Consider the following 21295-nt stretch of genomic DNA (forward strand, 5'->3'; position numbering starts at 1 on the left):
TGCCATCTATCTTTCTGTGTGCGGATCAAATTCTATCTGCAAATTATTCCACCTTCTCTGTGATAATTCTAAGATTTTATTGAGTCTTTTCTCTCCTAAAGCCATATAATTACTGTATCTTTTTCATCTCTGCGGGCTATGACAAGGTATGTCCGTCGGGAATTCAGTTGCCTGTCTTTAACTGGTAAGTCAACATTCCTCGTTTCTCTGATAGGATAAATTTTTTGTTGTGCAGTTAATTAAGTGTGTTGCCCAGCTATATTTAATTGACAAAATGCACTCACCCTCTTGCATTTCAGTAACCTGTAAATGATTTTTCTTATAGTTTTCTGGTGGGCACTAGTAATTTTCAATATTTAATTTGCTACTGTCTGAACTGCTGAAAATTTGTTCTTGGTATATTTATTTGACAAATTTGAGAGTTCACTGGGCAGGCAAAGAAGCTATCTTTTCTAGGAATTTCATGTTCACCCCATTGGAGATTACAGGATCTAGTCCATTGAGAAAGTAAAATGGCTAAGAATCCATTAATGCATAATGGAGATCATGTTGAAAGCATTCTCGCAGAAGGAGAAAGGGATCGTAGTCTCTTCTGTTCAAAGTTGTTGATTGCTTACAACACTTGAATTCTATAATAAGGTAGAAGAATGGTGCATTTAGTAATGTTATTTATTTCAGATTATAGCAGTTAACTGAAACAATGTCCAATACTCTTGTTTCATTTTTTTTATTTTTATTTTTTTGTCTTTTTGTACTCATTTTTTTGGAGAACATTATGGTCATTGTTTCCTCTTAGATTAAATTCTTGGCAGTGATAGTGTACTCATGCAATATTTGATGAATCCTCCTGGGCAAAATTGGTGGTTGTCTTAATTCTGAGAGTGGATATTTTGCTTGCATATAAATATATGTACAGTAGATGAATTTTGCGTCTTTTTCTTGCCTACAATTGTGAGCAATGCTAATACTATGGTCCAATAAAATTAAGGTTGTGATGTATTGCAATATGAACCAGTCAGGTTTTACCATTCCACCATTTTACGTGCATCTCGTTAATCAAATTGTAAAGAATCTGGTTTTCAACCTCTCTAAATTTATTATATCTACTTACACTGTGATAAATGTATGGGCTGAATTATATAAACATATAATAAAATCATCTAACTAATAATATCATTTTAATTATATAAACAAAAAAAATTTCTTACAACTATTTGAAGTTATATAATTAAAAGAAATTTTTAACTGTCTCTCTATTTAGTTCCTAAATTTCACCATCATGAAAGGAAATAACTCTGTTTGTTTCACTACTTCCCTACTATCCTATCCCAAGAACCTAAAAATGTATTTGTTTTAATATTCTTGAAATTCAATTCAATTCTATGCAACTTAAAATATTTAGATTATTTTTAATCTCTTAGATTTGTTAATTTAACTAAACACTTTCAACAATAAAATTTTATAAATTGATAAAAATACTCTCACCCACCCATATTTATTAGATTTCGGCCACCATCACTAAAAAGTGATTAAAATCTGTCGTAGTAGCATATTAGTGACTGAATTTGGTCAATAGTGCACTGATCTGGCCGTAGAAGAATGCTGAGTAATGCTTTTTTCGAAATAATTAATAACATGGATCATGCAGGTTAGATCTGCATACGGTTGCTGCTAGTTCCGTACCAATTTGACATTGATATTAGTAACAGAGAACCACGTACATCATACAGGAATTAAGATTATTAAAGAGATATCCTGCAGAATATATAAATTAAGGCAATTGGCAATTAATTGGAAAAATAGTGTATGGTTTTTTTGTGGAAAGCATATGCATTTTGAGATTGACACTGGGCCGGGGAGGATGTAGCAACAATACAGCAATAGACACGCCATGTGACTCCATTTGAATCCATTATATTCGAATTATCAACTCCATTTGAATTAACACAATTTTTCTTGTTTTTGTTATATACAAAACACGTTTTCGACGTTTTATGTTTTTTTTTTTAACATTATATCATTAAAAAAAAACAAAAAACAAAAAACAAAAACCACAATAATTAAATCAGATTTTTTTTTTTCACTTTTATATTGAGGATAAGAATTTTGTGTTATTTGGTGATAAAGACAGAGATAAAATTAAAAAAAAATAATAATAATAACATAAGAGGTCTCACTTAAAATGTTCATTAAATTTGGGTAATTTTTTATTTAACTAATAAAAAAGTTTAAATAATTAAACTATTCAATGATCTGATACAATTTATTTCTTATAAATGGATGTGACAATGCATCATATTGAGGGATAATCCCTTCCTATTACTAATTTAAAATCAATTAAACATTATTGAACCAAAATATGAACCTCTAGAAACCAAGTCAAACATGACAAAGTGAGAATATTTGACTCCACATTAACTTGCGCCGAACCTGACCCGGACCCGGACTCGGCCCAACTTACAATTACCCACTTCGTCTTTGACACTCGAGTAAATAGCAGCCAACTCCAACTATACTCATCTCTAATTCTTAAACCCCGTCTCTGTTCCGCCCCCTTCGTTCTTCATTCATCTTATTTTGCGAAAGGGAGACGAACTTGTGGGAGTGGGACCACTGGGTCGAAGCAGCACTCTCAAAGCTTCAAATTTAAAAAGTGCTTCGCTTTCTAAGGCCCATTTGATGAACTACAGAAAGAACAATCTCCAGTCTCCACCCGTCGAAGAACGTGACGATGATTACGAGGTGTTCGATGAAATGCAACCCTGGGATCGATCTGCCGTTGAAATATCAATCTCTGACTCCGCCTTTCACAGATGGCTCCATGACATTCCTAGTTCTGGTACTTTTGCTCCCTTTCTTTGTCTTATATTGATTGGTTTTAATGATATTTTTTTGTGGTTTTCATTATACTTGGTTTTGCTTCTTTTTATCCATTGTTTTTTAGGGATGATATTGCCAACATTTTAGTTAACGTTTTGTAGGATTATACAGTAGCCCTGTATCATATTCATAGTGAATACATAATTCTGTACAATAGGTTTATCTTGTAAAATTTATTAAACTTAATCAAAAAATACTTTATGATTAAAATATACCCAATATAATATTCGTTATAGTATTGCAAATGCTACTGGACAATTTGGCTTACCAAACATTGTCATATAGTTATTGGTGAACGATTTATGCACTAGTGTCGCTCCTTGGATTTTACTTGGACAGGGCTATTAACAATATGAGTGGAGACATGGCTTACTTAGTACTTTATTTGACACTTAACCGTTTCTTTTTGGATTTACAGGAGATGAGATTGTCTCCAGAGATGGAGTAGCTAATGGTAAGGCCACCACATGCTCTAGGCAGTTCAAGAAGCTACTTCTGTTAAATCTCCTAATAAGATTGTAAACTTCAGATACATGGCTGACACCATTTATGAGTGTATACCTTGGATATTTTGCATCTTGTCTACGAAACCTTACTACTCTGTGGTTCACAGTCCTCTGAGTGACTTCAACGAGTCTTTTGGAAATATTTGCTAGGTGTTTTGGTAATATACCATATATTTGTCAGATTGCTGGTCTTACTATGTTTATATGTTGTGTTATTTATTTATTTATTTTTAATGTTTTTACTGCTGAAAATCCTGATGTTTTAACTTCTGGCATATTTTCTTGACGATGTGCTTAATTCTCTTCTTTCTGCAGCTTGTTTATTTTGGATGGAGACTTTGCACCAATGGTTGAACTCGTGAAGCTCCGGAAGAAGTATGGCTTTTTGTTAGTCTTAGATAATGTAAGTTGTCTTGATGGTCCAGTGTTCTACACTTTTTTTTTTTTCTTTCTAGTTTATTTTCAACTTATTTGACTTCAAGGGTTAGGTTAAGTGGTATGGACTTTTGGAATCAACCAAGAGGTTAGGGGTAAAACACTCCCCAAAGCACTTACTTGGATACATCCAATAAGTTTCTTGTAATCCCCAGTTTTAAATTCATGAAGATTTATGAAAGGTTGGGGAATTTCTAGGCATAAAAGAAAATGTTCAAGTATTTAGCACTTGAAGAAACTGTTATGAGTTTGTCTTTTACATGACACTTGTTGAGGAATTGGACTACATACTCATTTATTTCTTGCACACTTAAAGCCTTTAAATTATGCTACATAAAAGGTCTAACATTTCAGTTTTTCAAAAACTATTCTAATTATATTGATTCTTCAATAAATCATTTTTCAGTTGATATATACATTCTCTTTCCTCTCTTTCATATGCTAAAAAGCTTGTCCAAAATTTTATAGTGTATGGCATAGGGAAAGATGGTATCTTCTTGATAAATTAGCTACAGGTGAATGCAAGCACCAAGTAACTATTCCTTAACTATTTTCAGGCTCATGGAACATTTGTCTGTGGCAAAAGTGGTGGGGGAGTGGCCGAGGAATTCAATTGCGAAAGAGATATAGACATATGCATTGGCACTCTGAGTAATGCGGCAGGTTGTCATGGTGGTTTCATAGCATGCAGGTAATTACAAGACCCTGGCCCTTTTTGTCCTGTTAAGAACAGAAAGCAGAACAATTCCCTTACATTGTGCTTTTTTGCTCAAATGTAGGCTACGACAAGGTTATTTTAGCACTTCAATAGATTTCCTTCGAAATTTTCTCTTTAATTTTTGATTTTGGTGATTGAAGAATTGCCTAGCATATTGTCGCAGTGTCTACAGACATCCGGTGTTAAACTATTGCAGAAACAAGTGCAACAAAATTGCTTAGAAAGAACGACTTTGAACTTAATGCGTAACAAAAATTTCATGAGTTTCCCCAATTTAAGTTTACATGTTTCTATTGTTGGTATCTCAACAAAACCAGAAGCCATTTTAGCTTGAGAGTAAAAATATTGAAGGTTTTTGTAGGATCAAGGATGACGGAACATAATTCCTTTCATTGATACAAACAATAAAAGATATCTACTTTCAAAATTTTGGTTTTGATTGCTTCTTTGCGGATTGATGAAGCTATTTTTTTTTTTCTTTTGGTGGGACATAGCTTGAAAGTTATTGATTTTCGCACAAAATAGCTACTGATGCATTTTATGATTTCTATTTTCTTGTTTGCTATAAAGAGCATCTTATGTGCATATGTAATATATTTATATGATGATAGTTAAGATATGTATAATACTTACAGCTATTCTGAATGTTTCTATACAGCAAAAGGAGGAAGCAGTTCATACAATCTAGGGGTCGTTCTTTTATATTTTCAACTTCTGCATCAATTCTCATTGCTGCTGCAGCACATGGTACAGACAATACTTTTCCTTGAGTTTATTTAAAGAAAATTAGTGGCATAACATTTCTTGGATTGTCTTAGTTAGTTTCCCATTAATGAGTACTAGCACTTATGGAATGTAAATAGATGTTTTAAAAGGTAAAGCAATGGTATGATGAATTGTTGTGGTATAACCAGTTTTGCCACTAGATGTGAGTTCCAATGACAGAGCTGAATGAATGTTGGCTCAACAGAGAATGGCTTTTTCTTGGATGGGTTTAAGTATTTTTATCAAATGCTTAATTTTGGAGTCTTACCTGTTATTTTTGCGTATTCTGCAATTATGCAGACATCTGTTGGTTTAAAATGCATTGACTTGGGTAGAATGGTGCATGCCCATATTGTTATAAGAGGCTTCCATTCTCATACTTTCAATGGTATTGCTGATTTTAAGTATTAACCGTTTGGGAAGGAAGTTCATGGGATGGTTTTGAAGTCTGGTCATGATATGATGGTTATTAGTGTTTGTAATGCAATTGCTGATGCATATGCCAAATGTGGAGCTCTTGAATACGTAAAAAAGATTTTTTACAGGATGGAGGACAGAGATATGTTCTCATGGACAACCCCGGTGACTGCTCACTCTCAATGCTTGGAGTGGGAGGAAGCACTGGCTATTTCTTCACAGATGACAGAAGAAGGTTTTAGACCCAACCAGTTTACCTTTTCTAGTGTCCTGGTTTCTTGTTCTGGCCTTTGTTTTCTTGAGTATGGACGGCAAATTCATGGTCTTTTGTGCAAGGCTGGGTTGGCACGGACAAGCGCATAGAGAGTGCTCTGGTGGACATGTATGCAAAATGTGGCAGTGTAAGTGAGGCAGAGAAAGTCTTTGAAAGGATTTCTAACCCTGATACTGTCTCATGGACAGCTATGATATCAAGTTATGCTCAACATGGTCTCTCAGAGGATGCCCTTAGAGTCTTTAGAAAGATGGAGCAACTGGGTATGAAGCCTAATTCTGTTACTTTACTTTGTGTTCTGTTTGCTTGCAGCCACGGAGGACTGGTAGAGCAAGGATTAATTTGTTTTCAACAAACGGAACAAAATTATGGTCTGGTGCCAGAGATGGAACATTATGCTTGTATTGTTGATCTATCTGGTCGTGTGGGTCGTTTGGATGATGCAATGGAGTTTATAAGAAAGATGCCAATCGAGCCCAACGAAATGGTCTGGCAAACCTTGCTGGGAGCATGCAGAGTTCACGGCAATGTTGAGTTGGGTGAAATTGCTGCAGAGAAGGTCCTTTCAGTTAGACCAGACTCAGCTACCTATGTTCTATTATCGAACACGTATATTGAGAGTGGGAGTTTTGAAGATAGCCTTACTCTTAGAGAAGTAATGAAAGAGAAAGGTGTAAAAAAGGAACCAGGATATAGTTGGATTTCTGTACAAGGTAAAGTCCACAAATTCTATGCAGGCGATCAACATCATCCACAAAAAGGTGACATCTTTGCCAAGTTAGAAGAGTTAAGGGAGAACGTTAAGTCCATGGGTTATATACCAGACTTGAATATTGCTTTGTGACTATATTTAAGAAATTTTTTAGAAATATACACTTTCAAGTAGGCTCTAATTATCATTTGATCAAGATTATCTAAAACAAGATGTAAAATAGAACATCTTGGCATTGGTTTCACTGGAAACAACATGCATATGGGTGTGTGAAAATCTATTTATGATGGCAAGTTTAGGGCACAATCTTGCAATCTCTTCAGAAACGTGGAGAGAGACTTAGAAAAGGACTTGATGAACATTTTATCCTTTCTTCTCACAGCTTCTTGAAACAACACAACCAAGTTACACATAATTTACTAAGCCTTCTGTTTTGTTCAATCAGTGCATTTTACCTATATGATTAGAAGGGCGGTTCAAGTCAAAGGCTATAATTCATATCCTTAATATTTATAGACATGTTTGAAGGTGAAGTAACTTGTTCAGGGCAATTTCATCAGCAACTCGACTTCTGAATTTTCTTCATTATTGGAATTTCTTTATATTAAAAAAAGAAAGGTAAGAAAAAAAAAATATTTTTTTTTTAATAAAAGGCAATTCAATTTATTGCTTTCCTGGAGCATATGAGAAAAAATCCACGAAATCAATGAGTATCTTCACTTTGGCCTTTATCGATTGCAATTTCTAAGTATTTGAGGTAAAGTTGAGCGAAGATATAAGGAAATTGCTTAAGTGATATTATTTCCTCTTTGCACATCGTTGAATGTAGTGTTGTGTTACATTATTTATTTCTTGTGTATCTTCCGTACCAATATCCAGCAATCACGTTTAGTCTTGCTTGCTGATGAAAGCTTTGAGGAAGTATCTGAAAAGCTTAATTTCTTTATGATAAAGTTTATGGAAATTTCCTGGCTACATCATTCTACCTGTTTTCTTCTTGATTATTTCTCTATCTATAGATGCGCCTTCCTGTAATCGGGGTGCCAAAACAAAATTTCTTGGAAAAAAAAGGCATATGAACAATGCACAACTCAATACACCTACATCGAAAATTGGAATCATTTTATCAACTTTTTCTTTTTGACTTATTTGAGTCTATTCCATGTTTTGTGCTTGCTGTGAAAAGGGTTCATTCATTTGACCTGCTTGAATTTGTTTTCATCACTATTTTAGAGGGCAGCTGTAAGAATATATATGATTCAAGCTTACAAGGTTCAGACAGCTAATGCCTAATGCTATGGTAGAATATCCTTCCATCAAACAAATCTCTTCGGCTAAATGGCATACAATTGCCATTGAAGTTCCTCAAGGACTGGTGTTTCTAGATATGTTAAAGAAGCAAGATATTTGCAGAGACATCAACCCCTCCAATATACAGCTTGATGGGGTAAGTTTTCCCTTGATGCTCTTTTGGTTTTTGTAAACAATGTAGAAAAACTGAATAATATCCTAAAATTGTTTATGTTTTGTTACACTAGGATGTTATGCAGACAAGTTTGCTACCTCATACTCCCAGCAACTCCAGACCCGAGAATGCCATGGATGCCGGTGGCTTCACAGATTTGGAAACCTCTCTTGTCTTACCCGTTTGCGTGAAGAAAGATTCGGAAACTAACAAGAGTCCACAGAGGAAGAGACCTTTGAGAGCTAAAGATTTATTTAAGAAAGCATTTTCTTGGTGGCACCAGAACACTTGCCACATGAAAAATAAAAAAGAGTCCAAAACCAATGTTTACCATCAGTTATTGCTCATCTCCTCATTGCTGGCATCTATAACGCTCCACACAGCCTTAAAGATCCAAGGATACAGAGTGGAAGAAAGCTATGAATACAATTCTAGCATAAATGATGCTGTCTGCCAGACTGAAAATCAATATTATTTCTATTCAAACTGGTTGATCATTATGTTTAATTCCATCGCCTTTTTCTTATCGGTAGCATTGCTGATGAGACTCTTCAATGAGCTTCCACTCAGGCCATTGTTACAAGTTTCAGTATTTTCAATGGTTGGAACTTACCTGTGCACAATATTGGACCCTTTCAAGCCTCGCTCGTGCTCATCCTAGCCCCTGTTGATATTGTTGGCAGGTGCCTTATTCATCATCAGATTCACGGAATATGGAATAACACCAAGCAAAGCTCCTCTTTTGCTGTAGAAATAAAAGTGTTCCAGTGCCTACAGGCATGTAGAAATTATCAAATATATGTAAAAGTATGAAGAACTCATATGCCTTAATGCTTGATAATTAGTACTGAAAACTGATTTACAGGATATTTTACTGGTGTTCAATATTACTGAAACATTCTCTACATAGCAAGGTGCAGGAAGAACAAATGTGAGCGTTGAATTCATCATAGATTATAAATTAATTAAACTTGAATTCCATATCCATTCGGAGATTAAAATCATAATCACAATCACAATCTCAATAACACAATAATTTTTTTATGTGAAAACTAGATTCAGAGAAAAACTATGGGAAATTAATAAGTCACCTCAGGAAAAAATCAAATCAATGATGGAGATACAAAATTCACAATATTACCTTCTCAATGCTTCACTTATGACAAAGGCAATATTCCGAGAAAAGGTAAATGTTCATGTCCTTTCTTCCTTTGGACGTAAGTTTACTTGTACAAACAATACAGTTGAATCTTTGCGCTCATATGATATTTCTTTACATTTATAACGCAATTTCTAGTTGTAATTTTGTAGCAGTAGAAAGATCAAAGAAAAGAGGAAGAAAGTGCATGAGTGGTTGAGACCAGAGGAAACAGAAGCTTATTTCAAACTTTTTTAACTTACAGACCGGGTTGGAATTGGATCTCGAGTAAATCTCATTATTACCCCTGAGTTTTCCGAAACTGACGATGCGTGCCAGGTTTTTGGAATTTTCATCAATGACATCATCATCATATTGTTCCAACAATATGCACAAACAGTGGTAAGCCAAGATCTGAACCGAGGAGGTGACTGGTGAGATTAAAAAATCATGTACCTTAAAAACATTTTCTACAAATAAATATTAAAATTTTAATATTTATTGATAATAATTTTTTTTTCTAATATTAATCATAAGCTAACAAATAATTTGTGATATATCAAAACCTTAATTTATTAAGTTTGTATAAAATACATTTTATTTATTTATAATCTAAATTTTATTTGATTTGTTTTTGGCTTAATTATTAAATTTGTATATGATAGGCCTTATTTATAATCTAAGCTTAATTTAGTTTCTTTTGGGTTTAATTATCTGATAATAACAATAGTTACAGATTTTTTGGAAAATCCGAGGGGTGGACTTCTATAGTTGTATTGGCACCGCAAAATATGATTGTTTTCCCTTTTGCCCTTTATATTAAAAAAAAACAATTAAATTATTGTATTACCTTAATGCCTGTTATACCTTTATTATATATAGTTATAAAATTTAAAAAATCTATATATATATAATATTATATATATAATATATATAATAAATATTATAATATATATAATATATATTTGTTTTTATGTTAACAAATTTACTTGTTTCTAAAGTTGCTGGTCCATGAATATACAAATTTGTTAATTAAGCCAATTTTAATAAAAAAAGACTTTTTAAGTCAATTTTTTTGGTACAAATTTGCATCAAAAATGATATCATAACTTATAATAATGCTAAACATACAAAAAAATCTCATAAAAATTTATATACAAAGTGATGCAAAGAAAAAAAATAGAATGAATACAAAAAATCAAACTCATCATATTTACCTTCCATTCATTTACTACCATCCACTTTGTATATAATATTTGTAAGATTTTTATAAGTCTAGTATTACTCTACAACTTAATCCTTTATTTATGTACACAACCTATGAATTCAAAAAAGAAACAAAAAATTCAGTTTAAACAGTTAATTGATCCAGCTCTACCATGCTTCCAAATCTTCCAGAATTATTGCTCCTGTAGCTGCTTCTTCTCATCCACAAACAATTGACAAGCCGCAAAAACATAGCAAACTGTATTTTGCCAAACACAGTATTGCAACTCCAGAGAGAGTAAAGACTATCGCTAATGACCATAGCAAAGCAATACCGGAAATGCTGGAGATCCCAATTCTTACAGATAATTTAGGAGTGATCTTGTCCACTAACATGACATATACAATGCATGGCAGATCACCACAAAAAGCAGAATGCTTCTAAATAGCAGTGGCCATATCAGTATCACAATGATAAACATGGTAGTCATAATCCAGCTGAGTTAAAACCATGAGGTGAAAACCGTTGGCAATCTACCAATATCACATCCTTAGCCTCCAAAGTTTCGCCTGCAGATCTTTGAGAAAAGCTTCAGGCAAATTGCATGTTACTGTAAAGCTGCTGTACTATCAATCCTAGAACCATCATAAAACGTTTCTTGCCTCCGAAGTCACTTAGAGGCATACTGATCTGTCGGGAACATAATTCTTGATCATGTGCAGCAGCAGCATCCTTAAGGATCTTGAAGTTTTTTGTGATTCTTATCTTTAGAATCAGATGGACACACATCTAATGCTGTTTGTCCCTTGTTGTTCCTGCAACTGAGTAGAGATGCATGCCATTGGAACACTCACGGACAACAGCTTACAGTCTGCAAAGTATTATTTAACTCCTTAGAACTTGCAAGCATTAGGTAATTTAAAACACGGAGTTTCATGGTGAGATATACTGATATCGTTACCTTGTGATTTTATTTACTGTAGCGATGTGCAATACTGTGTCACCGTTTCATCTTTACTATTCAGGACATCCTTTAGGTTGAAATTTTAATTTATCATCCAGCGACTTCAAAAGCATCACATTTGGAGTTCTTTGCTGCAAGGTGAAGAACCGTCTCTTGATTGGAAGTCAGAGTTTCAAGAGACTGGGGATTAGAGTCCCCAATAATTTAATCATCATGACATTTCCTCCACAGCAAACATGATGCATGGCTGTGTAACCATCCTCTCACTTTTGTGCTAGCTATTTGAGGCCACAGTTTTGCCAACCCTTCAGCACATGAAGCTTCCTCGTCCATAGGCAATGAGAAAAAGTTTCTGCAGCAACATTGATCCTCCATCATCCTCCAATGATTCTCCGTATTCCAAGAGTAACGACTTAACTTTATCAGCATCATCTCTCCAATAGCTTCCTGAAATGATCCAAGTTAAACATAATTAATAACCCTTGTTTCTTCCTCCACCCTCCCTTCAAAATTGTTGTTTTCATGAACTTAGGCCATTTTTTTTTGGGATTTGGCGGTGGTGGGGTTTAGTACTCTAATGTATTCAACTATGATCCGGATGGCTGGTGGTTGGGGTTCTTTTAGTGTTCTAATGTGTTCCCTATGATCCGGATGGCTTGAGGTGAAAGCTTATTATATAAACACTGCACCTCTAATTTGGGTTCATGTTCAGATGTTCCAATGTAAAAAGGCAAAATGAAAATCAGAGGAAAATACTAAGAAAACAATACCACACTTGCAAATCACTAGACATATTTTTTCTTGTCAAGTCATGTCATATATTTAATTATATTTATTTATTTTTTAAATTTTTACTTATCTATGATTTTTATATCAAACCAAAACACAATTACATCAAACAAATTAAAATTAAAAAATGCAGCAAACTCATACTTGCAAAATTAATGATTAGAGATTAATGGCCTCTATCTAATTATTTGATTTACTTGTGAGGCCCCATGCTTAAATCCCCAATAACAATTTTATAAATCATTGAAATTTCTTTAAATTGGGTGGTGGTCCAAATTTCTGTGAAATGAAAGAGAATTTCTGGGAGATGTTTGGAAGATACAGGAACCGAATCAGAGTAGTCTATCCCAATTATTTTAGTAAGTCGCTGGGTTTTAGTAAGTCATTGGGGAAAATCACTTAAAGGAGAAGAATACACTTCTACCATTTCCAGGTAATTACCAGTCAACCCATAAAGCCCAGGAGAAGTTTCGCTTAAGATTTATTAGCCTCTTTTCTCAACTTGTGTCAGAAGCAAAGAGGTGAATACGCGGCATGTGCTAGCACTAACAATAACACCACTAATTCCTTTGAAAATCTTGCCTGCGTAAACACTGTGTAACTGTCCCTGTTGTCCTTTTATTCCTAGGTAGAGTTCATGGAAAATCCCTAGCTATTTCTCCTTATAATACCATAAACTTGCCTTGCAATACACGAAGTAGAAAAAGAAATTTCCTGGAAAACTAACCTGTGAGGGAGCTTTCTTGCAATGGTCACAGTAAATAAGGCACAGACTTACATGAAACTTTATTCGTCTGACTTAATGCAACCTTTGCTCTGATATCTGTTTAGTCCTTTAGTCTTAACAATCCTCTTTCATATACCAAAGTGAGTCATTTTCCGAACACTTAACTCCAAGAGCCATTAGTCATCGTAGAGGTTTGAAGACTCAGTGAAAATATGCTGGAACCAGAATTTAAGACAGCTAAGGTAGAAGTTATGAAAACCGAGTCAGGAGTACAGAAGAGAAAGGTTGATCATTCTTGTACCACTTCACCAATCCTCACACCAGAGATTTGTAGGACCTCGTTGGGAAAGGAGCATAAAGAATTTGAGCCTGAAAATGTGCAGCTAAGTAAGAAGAAAATGATAGATTCGGCTTTTCTTCTTTGGGAAGAGTCTTTGGATAATTATCTATCTGCTTCTCGCCAATTATTATATTGGCCAATCGCAGGGGGTGTCATGTTTGACCCTGCAGAGAGTTCTTCAAGACAGACATTAAGAAGAATTGCGATAGAACAGTCTGAAAATGAGAGCAAACCTCTTCTCCTCAGTGAAAATCTAAAATCACTGCACTCATCAACTGAAGAATGGAAGAGTAGGAACACAGTTATAGATGCAGAACCCAAGCTCGATGAGGTGAAATGTCTTTTCAACCAGGTACAGCAGGTGAATCTCTACCAAGATGGAGACCTGAATCGGAAATGGGCAGCCTTACAAGACTCTGCACTTCTTGCTCATGTTCATGGTGAAAAAGTTCGAAACAGTGCTCCCGCAATCCTTCGCATTTTGGCAAAAGATATTGATGATGAAAAGGTACTCTACACTTAAATTTATGCAAACATAAATATTAGACTCATAATATGCCAATAAAATCATTAGCGTTTGTTGTTATGTGATAGGAACCCACTACAATAACTCAATAATTTGGGCTGGGCCATAGGTCTTTCATGGGCTTGGGTAGAACTCTCCTTGGAAAACCGGCTTACCAAGGGAGGGTGCCCAAGCCTTTATAACCCACATGCCCACCCTTTTCCCTTTCAATGTGGGATCCCAATATTCCACCACGCTTCTGCAACCGACGTCCACGTCGGCCTCTTTACCCCCGTCGGCCTCTTTACCCCTTGGGTGACTACGCGGATCCCCTTTTCCCTCGGGCCTCCATGCCCTTTCTCGGGGTAGCAGCCCGGGCCCAAGGTCAGCCTGCCACGGGTCAGCCTGCCACGCGTGCGCTGCCACATAGGCACAGGATCATGCTCTGATACCAATTGATAGGAACCCACTCCAATAACTCAACAATTTGGGCTGGGCCATGGGTCTTTCATGGGCTTAAGTAGAACTCTCCTTGGAAAACCGGCTTACCAAGGGAGGGTGCCCAAGCCTTTATAACCCACATGCCCACCCTTTTCCCTTTCAATGTGGGATCCCAATATTATGTCGCTTAAATCTTTTTGTTCTGTTTTTCATTTAACTACTCAAATTGTTAAAAGCTAACTTCTTTTAGGTACATGATCATTTCTTCATTATATGGTTTGCTTAGTTTCCCATCTATTGATTGTGAAAACATCTATAAATTCCCACTCTATTGTACAGGACAGATACAAGGGAGATGAAAATATCTTGCCTCTTTTGTATGAAACCCCTTATCTTTATACTCTTCCCTTACAATGCTTCAACCACGTTAATTTTTCCATTTAGTAAGTAACAAATTTCTGAAAAAGGGAAAAAGTTCCCATGACCAGAACTAGAAACTCAAAATTGAGGATTCTGCAGCCCTTTGGCCCATTACTTGAAAATTGGAGCCATGATTGTTGCTAATTTAAGATGAAAACCAATAAAACCCTGTTCACTTGGTTGAAAGCGAGTATGTGAAACAAAACACCAGTTTCTGAAGAATCGTAAGAGCTACTGAAGAAAAAAGGAAGCTTGAATTACTCTTTAGCAAATATTCAGTGAGATGCAAACATACAAGCTGTTAAACTTCAAACTCCTAAAAAGGAATTAGAAAGCACGAAATGAAGAAGAATAAAGATTGTTTTGATACACTGAAAATCTAATAGCTATGACTTCAAATAAAGAAAAAAAAACTGAAAGAGAAGAATTCTCGTGGGGAAGGAAAACATGAAAGAATTTATTTAAAGGATAATCTTTGATTTCCCTGTGACAGAAGTTTGAAGTTCCTGTTGAGCTTGAGTCAGAGACAACCTTCTAAGAGGCATGAAAGTTTTTGGTTTAGGAAAAGATGAAAGAATTCATTTAAAGTATAATCTTTGATTTCCCTGTGACAGAAGTTTGAAGTTCCTGTTGAAGCTTGAGTCAGAGACAACCTTCTAAGAGGCATGAAAGTTTTTGGTTGTACATGCTATGCTCAATATGGAAAGAGAAAATTTTGAGCTAGATGAGACTGGTGACAAGTGCTAATTCCAAATATGGTTCAAGATCTATTGGCTACAGTAGTTTAAGAAAAAAAAATCGATAAAGACAGTCACAACTCATGATGTGTAATTACTCCATGAAAAAGCTAAATGAAATAAGGAGGAAGACAAAGTTGAGAAGAAATTTGTTCCTATAAAGGAAGAGCAACAGTAATCATGACTTGAAAGATACTGCCAAACTTGAGGGTGCTAGAACCTATGAAACGGGTACCGAAGAAAGTACTTAAACCCGAGTCTGAGTCTAGTTGTATCCTTCCTAGACTAGACCCGTATCAAAATTTTTTTCAGTTCCCATTATAAAATGAAAAAGAAAAATTATTAGACCTAGGAGGACCTGCCTGCATTTGCAGTGGATCTGAAATGAGAGAGACAAAAAAAGGTTGTTGGGTGGGGGTGGGTGCTTCAGTCCAAGGAAGGGTCAATTTTTTTTTCTTTTTCATGAATCCAGGTTTGAGTTTGAGCAAACCTGATTCAGGCTCCATTGTCACCTTAAAACCCTTATAAATTTAGTGGCTCTGAATAAGAAAACTTAGGTGAAAACTCTATTTAACTCATTAAAAACCAAAATAAAAAATTCTTCATGATATCTTATTTTGCAGTATTTATCATCAATCTACAATAATTAACTTTTTCCTTTTTTCTTTAGTTACCTATTATGCTTCAAAAGTAGTTTTGTTTCTGATTGTTAGTTACTTTCGTTTTGTTTGGCTGCAATTGTATTTGAAAATAATTAAAATGTTTATTAAAAAGAATATAATTAATATATTTCGCGTCAACAAGTAAGGACAAATTTAAAGAATATTCTAATATTGAATAATTAATCAATGTTTGTAATGGAAACCTAACCTAAAACTTTCATCCAATGTCTCAAAGTTTCATGAATTTTAACTCTATGTTAGTGTTTCAAGGTATTTCTTGAGAAAAGAAACAGATAAAGTTGAATATATGAGTGCCACTTCTAGAGAACTAATTAACAAGTAATGAAATGGTGACTTTCACTGATACTAATTATATCATACCTTTTTACATGTATAGACTGACTTTTTCGCTGAACTTTCACATCGAAACCTGGTCAAGCTGTTGGCATATTGCTGGGAGGATAAATGGCTGCTCCATCTATGCTTGTTCGTGCAGAAGGGCAGCCTGGAAAATCGTCATTTCAAGAGTAAGAAACCCAGGAAATTATAAAGGGAAAAAAAGAAAGACAACAAAAATCAACCTCCCATGATTATTTTGTACTAATTATTCAATTGCTTAATTGTACAGAATATTCAACCATTGAACCAGTGTCATGGGAAAAACCGTTCAAAATTCATTCTGGAGCTGCTGGAAGGCTGACTGCTCTACATGGTTTAAAGAAGCTAGATATTCATCAAACTTTCAAGTTTCCCAATATACTGCTTGATGGGGTTGGTTATTATTTTTATCATTGCCAAAGTATATCTATATCTAAGGTCCATTTTGGCACCATGCTCTTGTTTGTAGTCCAAGAGATACACGTAGAATAAGTGAAATACAATAAGAAATACTGCACTCATCTTAGAAAATCAATATGAAGGATGCCATATTTACAACTAGTTCATGAGGCCTATTGTTATATACAAGTAAAATGCTCACTATTTGCACATAAGTCAATGTGTAATTGTCTTAGTATGCAAATGCTATAAAAAAAGTAATTCACACAAGTAGGTGATCTCAATATGCCTTTAATTTTTATTTTCTTTTAGCAAATACTTTTTCCTTCTGTTTATCAAATACTTTTTCCTTTTGTTACACTAGCATATTTTTCTCCATAGCAGCTGGCCTCTTTTTTGTATGATGCAGACAACAAAAGGTTTGCTGGCCCAAACTCCAAACAGCATGGATGCTTGTGATTTCACAGCTTTGGACATCCCACCTGTCTTGCTGCAATGTGGGAAGCAAGATATGGAAGTTAAAAATACTCCACCAAGAGCTTGGGCTCTGAGAGCCACAGATGTAGTTGAGAAGACATTTCAGTGGTGGCACCACCAACCAAATCTATCAAACACCCAGACCATGAAAGACCATAAATTACTAAGCAATTCCCATCATCTATTGTTACTGATATCTACACTGTTAGCAACTGTAAGCTTGCATGCAGCATTAAAGATGTCAAGATGCAGAGTGGAAGAAGGCTACAACTCTAGACTAAATTCCATCTTCCAGACTGAAACATATTCAAACCAGTTACTCATTTTGTTCAACTCTCTCACATTCTTCCTATCGGTAGCATTGATGATGAGACTCTTCAATAAGCTTCCTTTCAGGCCATGGTTACTAGTTTCACTATTTTCAATGATTGGTGCTTACATGTGCATAATGATGTACCCTGTGAAGGCTTGCACATTCCCATCGTAGGCACTCTTTTCATTTCGTTGGCAGATGCCAGATGCTTTCAACTTTTTTAATTTTGTGCTCAACTGTTCTTCACATAGAATGGGCTCAAGAATGGCTGATGTGTGTTTTCTTCCCAACAAATGTTACAGACTATCTCAATGCCTATAGGCATTGGAAGAAGTATTCAAGTATATGTAAAAAATCAGAATAATCTCATGTTATGACCAATAATTAAGTAGTTAAGTTATGTTGCTGCGTTTTTTTAGCATTCTCCGTAAAGCTGCAGCGAGATTACTAAAGGACCATTGCAATTAAGAATCCACTAATTCAAATAAGATCAATTAATGTATTAATAATACTAGCTATGTCAGTATAACTGTGATTGACTGTATCTTCAAGATATTACAAAATAAATCAACGGAAAGCCAGTGAAAGTTGCTTTTCAACCCCTTGTCATAATTGCAAAATTCAGGGAGGAGTCAGGAGGAGACACAAAAAAGGGGTAAAGGAGACAAACAAACAGCAAATATCAAGCAATTAAACAGGTAACTAAAACTGAACATTTTCATCAAATAATTTCAATAGTGGTTACATTCAAACCAAAGCAGGCGCATAAAACATTAATGTACTTTTTTTGATAGAAAAATCAATACATTCTTTAAAAAGACCTTAAACTTTTTCATTTTAGAAAAACACTTTCTGTCAGTATTTGGAAATCATGTCAAATCATTAACGCAAGCAAGATTCTCCACATATCAATAAACACGCACAATACAAATCTTGATACTCTCAATTGTATCAATTAGCACAACCTGGGAAATCTCAACCTGATAACTCACAGTAATGTCAGTCTGATAACTTTCCCGTAAATAGGATTCTGAGCACAAGTGCAACTTTACAAGGAGAGAATTTGATAGGATGAAAAGCTAATTTAATGCCATAGAAAACTCTTGAAGTTTAACCACCCGCTGAAGGAAATGTAACAAATGGTTTGGTTCTAGTGATGCAACCACATTCTTGAAAGAAAGAAATAGTAACCATGATAAGATTTCAAAATTCTTAAAGTGAAGAATGGTTCACAAAATAAGAAATTAAGGGAGCATTTGCAGGCCTATATTTTAAGAAGTATATTATCATAATCTGTTTAATCAGACAAAAACTTCTGCAAGATAAGGCCTGAGACCAGTGATGCAGGACAGATGGATAAACAAAAACAAAAAAGAGAAAGAAAGGGGAGAAAGTCATACAGAGGATGGAGAAAATTATGGACCAATAACAATGGGGAAAATAACAGATACAAAAGACACAAAATTAACTTCTCTATCATCTCAGATCTCCTTACAATGACAAGTAAACCTTGTATAGTGGTTAAAAAAAATATAATGAAAAAAAAATATCTTACCTAATAAGAAAACTATTAAATAACTTCAAATAAAGAATAATTTGAATAAGAATTAAAATACTCTAAATAATCTGATGAAAAATATAATTCTTTAACTACCTATTTCCTAAAATAAGTAGCTTCTAGATTCTACATTACTATGGCTATCATGGTAAAGTTGCAGGGAAGTATTGAAAGTAGAGCCAAGACTAGATGACATTGAAATTTGAGACTCGCACATTTTGCAAGAAATAGCCACTTGTTTCTCGAAAGAGATGGGAAAAACGCTCAATATCATTTGATTGAATAGTTGACCCAGCCCTTTTGTTTGAAGAAACCCTCCGCTTCAATTGTATTTTTTCACGAAAAGCAAACATGAGATAACAAATCCAGTCTTTCACTAAGATTTCGAATAGCTGTCCCGATTCAAGTTGATTATGTTTCGCCTCTTACTCGAGAAAGAACCATCAACAATTCCCAATCATGGTCCTGCGGATCGGATCATCTATATAATATACAAAAGAAACTCCAAATTTGATATCTTTCTCTTTGAATGAGACTCAATGCGATTACTCAACCAACATTTCAAGCACATTTAAATTTGAGACTTGACAATTACTCTAACCAACATTTTCAGTTTATAGGTCTTCATTATTTGCTAAAAGGCACCTTTGAGAATTCTGGAATTAATGTGTGAGTGTGTATTGGAGGAAGTTTTTATCTCTTTGTACATTGTGCTCATCATTGTATCATGCTTCTTGTAGTGCAGACAGACAAGCCATGTGGTTATCTTTCCACCTAGGAGTGCTCAACACTCTATCACGTAGTGAAAGAAGACCCAGCAAAATGGATTTAAAAGGAGCGCAGCAACTGTCTGGATGCTGAAGTAAAAAATTGGAGTCTCAGCAGCTCACAAGAGGTTTGTTATAGAGGAAAGAAGATAGTCCTTTCTTTTATTTTATATCTCCTGCCACTTAAGAGTGTTCAAATGGAAAAGACTAGTCAAGAGTGGGCCACAAACCTATTCAAATACATCTAGAAATCCAGTGAGGGAAAATTGATGTCATAGAGATTGAAAGCAGCAAGAATGGGCTTATCCTGATTATTTGGTTGGACACCACAATGTGCAAAACACTATTGAGTTTGTGGTCCTTCCTATCAAGGAGATGCCAAGAAAAACTGAGAGGAATCACACAGCTTGTTCTTCAGTCTTTAGTGCAGGGAGGAAGACTATCTCCCGCAAGAAGGCAAAATTTTCAAGTGACTATAGACATGCGAGGAACATCTCCATGCTGATGCAGGGCAGCTTGTAGATGAAGGGCAGTTTGGAGATGAATCAGATGATTCATAGCACTTATTGCTCAAAAAGAAAAGTTTGAACCTAGTGTCACTGAAACCTTTATAATTAGAAGATCTCCAATAGCATAAGCTAATTGCAAGATACGATAACCATCTTCAATTTTCTTCTCAAAAGATTCAGGTTTCCTTTTTCCATCTCAAGAGACACAAAAACTTACAAGCTCATATACTAACAAAGGCACCAATGTTTAATAATATCTTCTTTTAGGGCATCAAAGCATAAGTGAAATAGAGATAAGTTGTTTGTAGCTGTCATTACTACTTTATCTTAAATTGTATTAAGTAGTTATGTAATATACAAGGAACAAATACGAGAAGCTTCAAACTTACACAAAGGCTTACCTTCCCTTATTTTTACATAGTTCTTATTTCTTTCTCAACTTGGTTTTTGTCTCGGCGAGGATTTCCGCAGACACGTTAGAAGTAAAACTTAACTAAGTACATCCCATCAATTATCTTAGTAGTTGTACTAGCACAACTCATCAAGTCGTGTCACTAAAGCTAACCAGGAAAATTATTCCTTCTACATGTAGATGTAGTTTACCATTAAAGCTATTTTTCAAGAAAAAAGTTACAGATAGATGATGAATTTGATACATAAAAAACATTAGAATTTTCTTTTGAAGTGTTTTCTAAATTAAATCCTAGCTTAGAGAGAGTCAAACAGTGAAGCAGTTTACAAAATCACTTGAATCAATCCACAATATACCCACCACATGAACAACCACGATAC

At 34.8% G+C, this 21295-nt stretch overlaps 3 protein-coding genes across 3 annotated transcripts; all 3 read left to right on the forward strand.

Annotated features, from left to right (window-relative positions):
• The first annotated feature begins 3413 nt into the window (after window positions 1-3413).
• Window positions 3414-6839, forward strand: LOC116124040 (pentatricopeptide repeat-containing protein At4g02750-like). The gene is given in 7 exon segments (XM_031409755.1): window positions 3414-3514; window positions 3702-3789; window positions 4379-4512; window positions 5198-5286; window positions 5510-5643; window positions 5728-6061; window positions 6064-6839. Coding segments are annotated over 7 exon segments (1656 nt in total).
• Window positions 6840-7992: 1153 nt separating this feature from the next.
• On the forward strand, window positions 7993-8833 carry LOC116124041. The gene is made up of 2 exons (XM_031409756.1): window positions 7993-8154; window positions 8246-8833. The coding sequence occupies exons 1-2, from the start codon at window positions 7993-7995 to the stop codon at window positions 8831-8833; spliced, it is 750 nt and encodes a 249-aa protein (XP_031265616.1).
• Window positions 8834-15458: 6625 nt separating this feature from the next.
• Window positions 15459-18014, forward strand: LOC116124042. The gene is made up of 4 exons (XM_031409757.1): window positions 15459-15482; window positions 16500-16629; window positions 16731-16873; window positions 17289-18014. The coding sequence occupies exons 1-4, from the start codon at window positions 15459-15461 to the stop codon at window positions 17841-17843; spliced, it is 852 nt and encodes a 283-aa protein (XP_031265617.1). The 3' UTR covers window positions 17844-18014.
• The last annotated feature ends 3281 nt before the right edge of the window (window positions 18015-21295 follow it).

Source organism: Pistacia vera, unplaced genomic scaffold, assembly GCF_008641045.1.
Source record: "Pistacia vera cultivar Batoury unplaced genomic scaffold, PisVer_v2 Contig147, whole genome shotgun sequence".
Taxonomy (NCBI): Eukaryota; Viridiplantae; Streptophyta; class Magnoliopsida; order Sapindales; family Anacardiaceae; genus Pistacia; species Pistacia vera.

Excerpts from the sequence above, each read along its gene's own strand:
- LOC116124041 (XM_031409756.1), top strand. The coding sequence starts at position 7,993 with ATGCCTAATGCTATGGTAGAATATCCTTCCATCAAACAAATCTCTTCG. Across the intron at positions 8,155-8,245 it reads CCAATATACAGCTTGATGGG|GATGTTATGCAGACAAGTTT; the intron begins GTAAGTTTTCCC and ends TTGTTACACTAG.
- LOC116124042 (XM_031409757.1), top strand. The coding sequence starts at position 15,459 with ATGGTTCAAGATCTATTGGCTACA. Across the intron at positions 16,630-16,730 it reads GGAAAATCGTCATTTCAAGA|AATATTCAACCATTGAACCA; the intron begins GTAAGAAACCCA and ends TTAATTGTACAG. Across the intron at positions 16,874-17,288 it reads CCAATATACTGCTTGATGGG|ACAACAAAAGGTTTGCTGGC; the intron begins GTTGGTTATTAT and ends TGTATGATGCAG.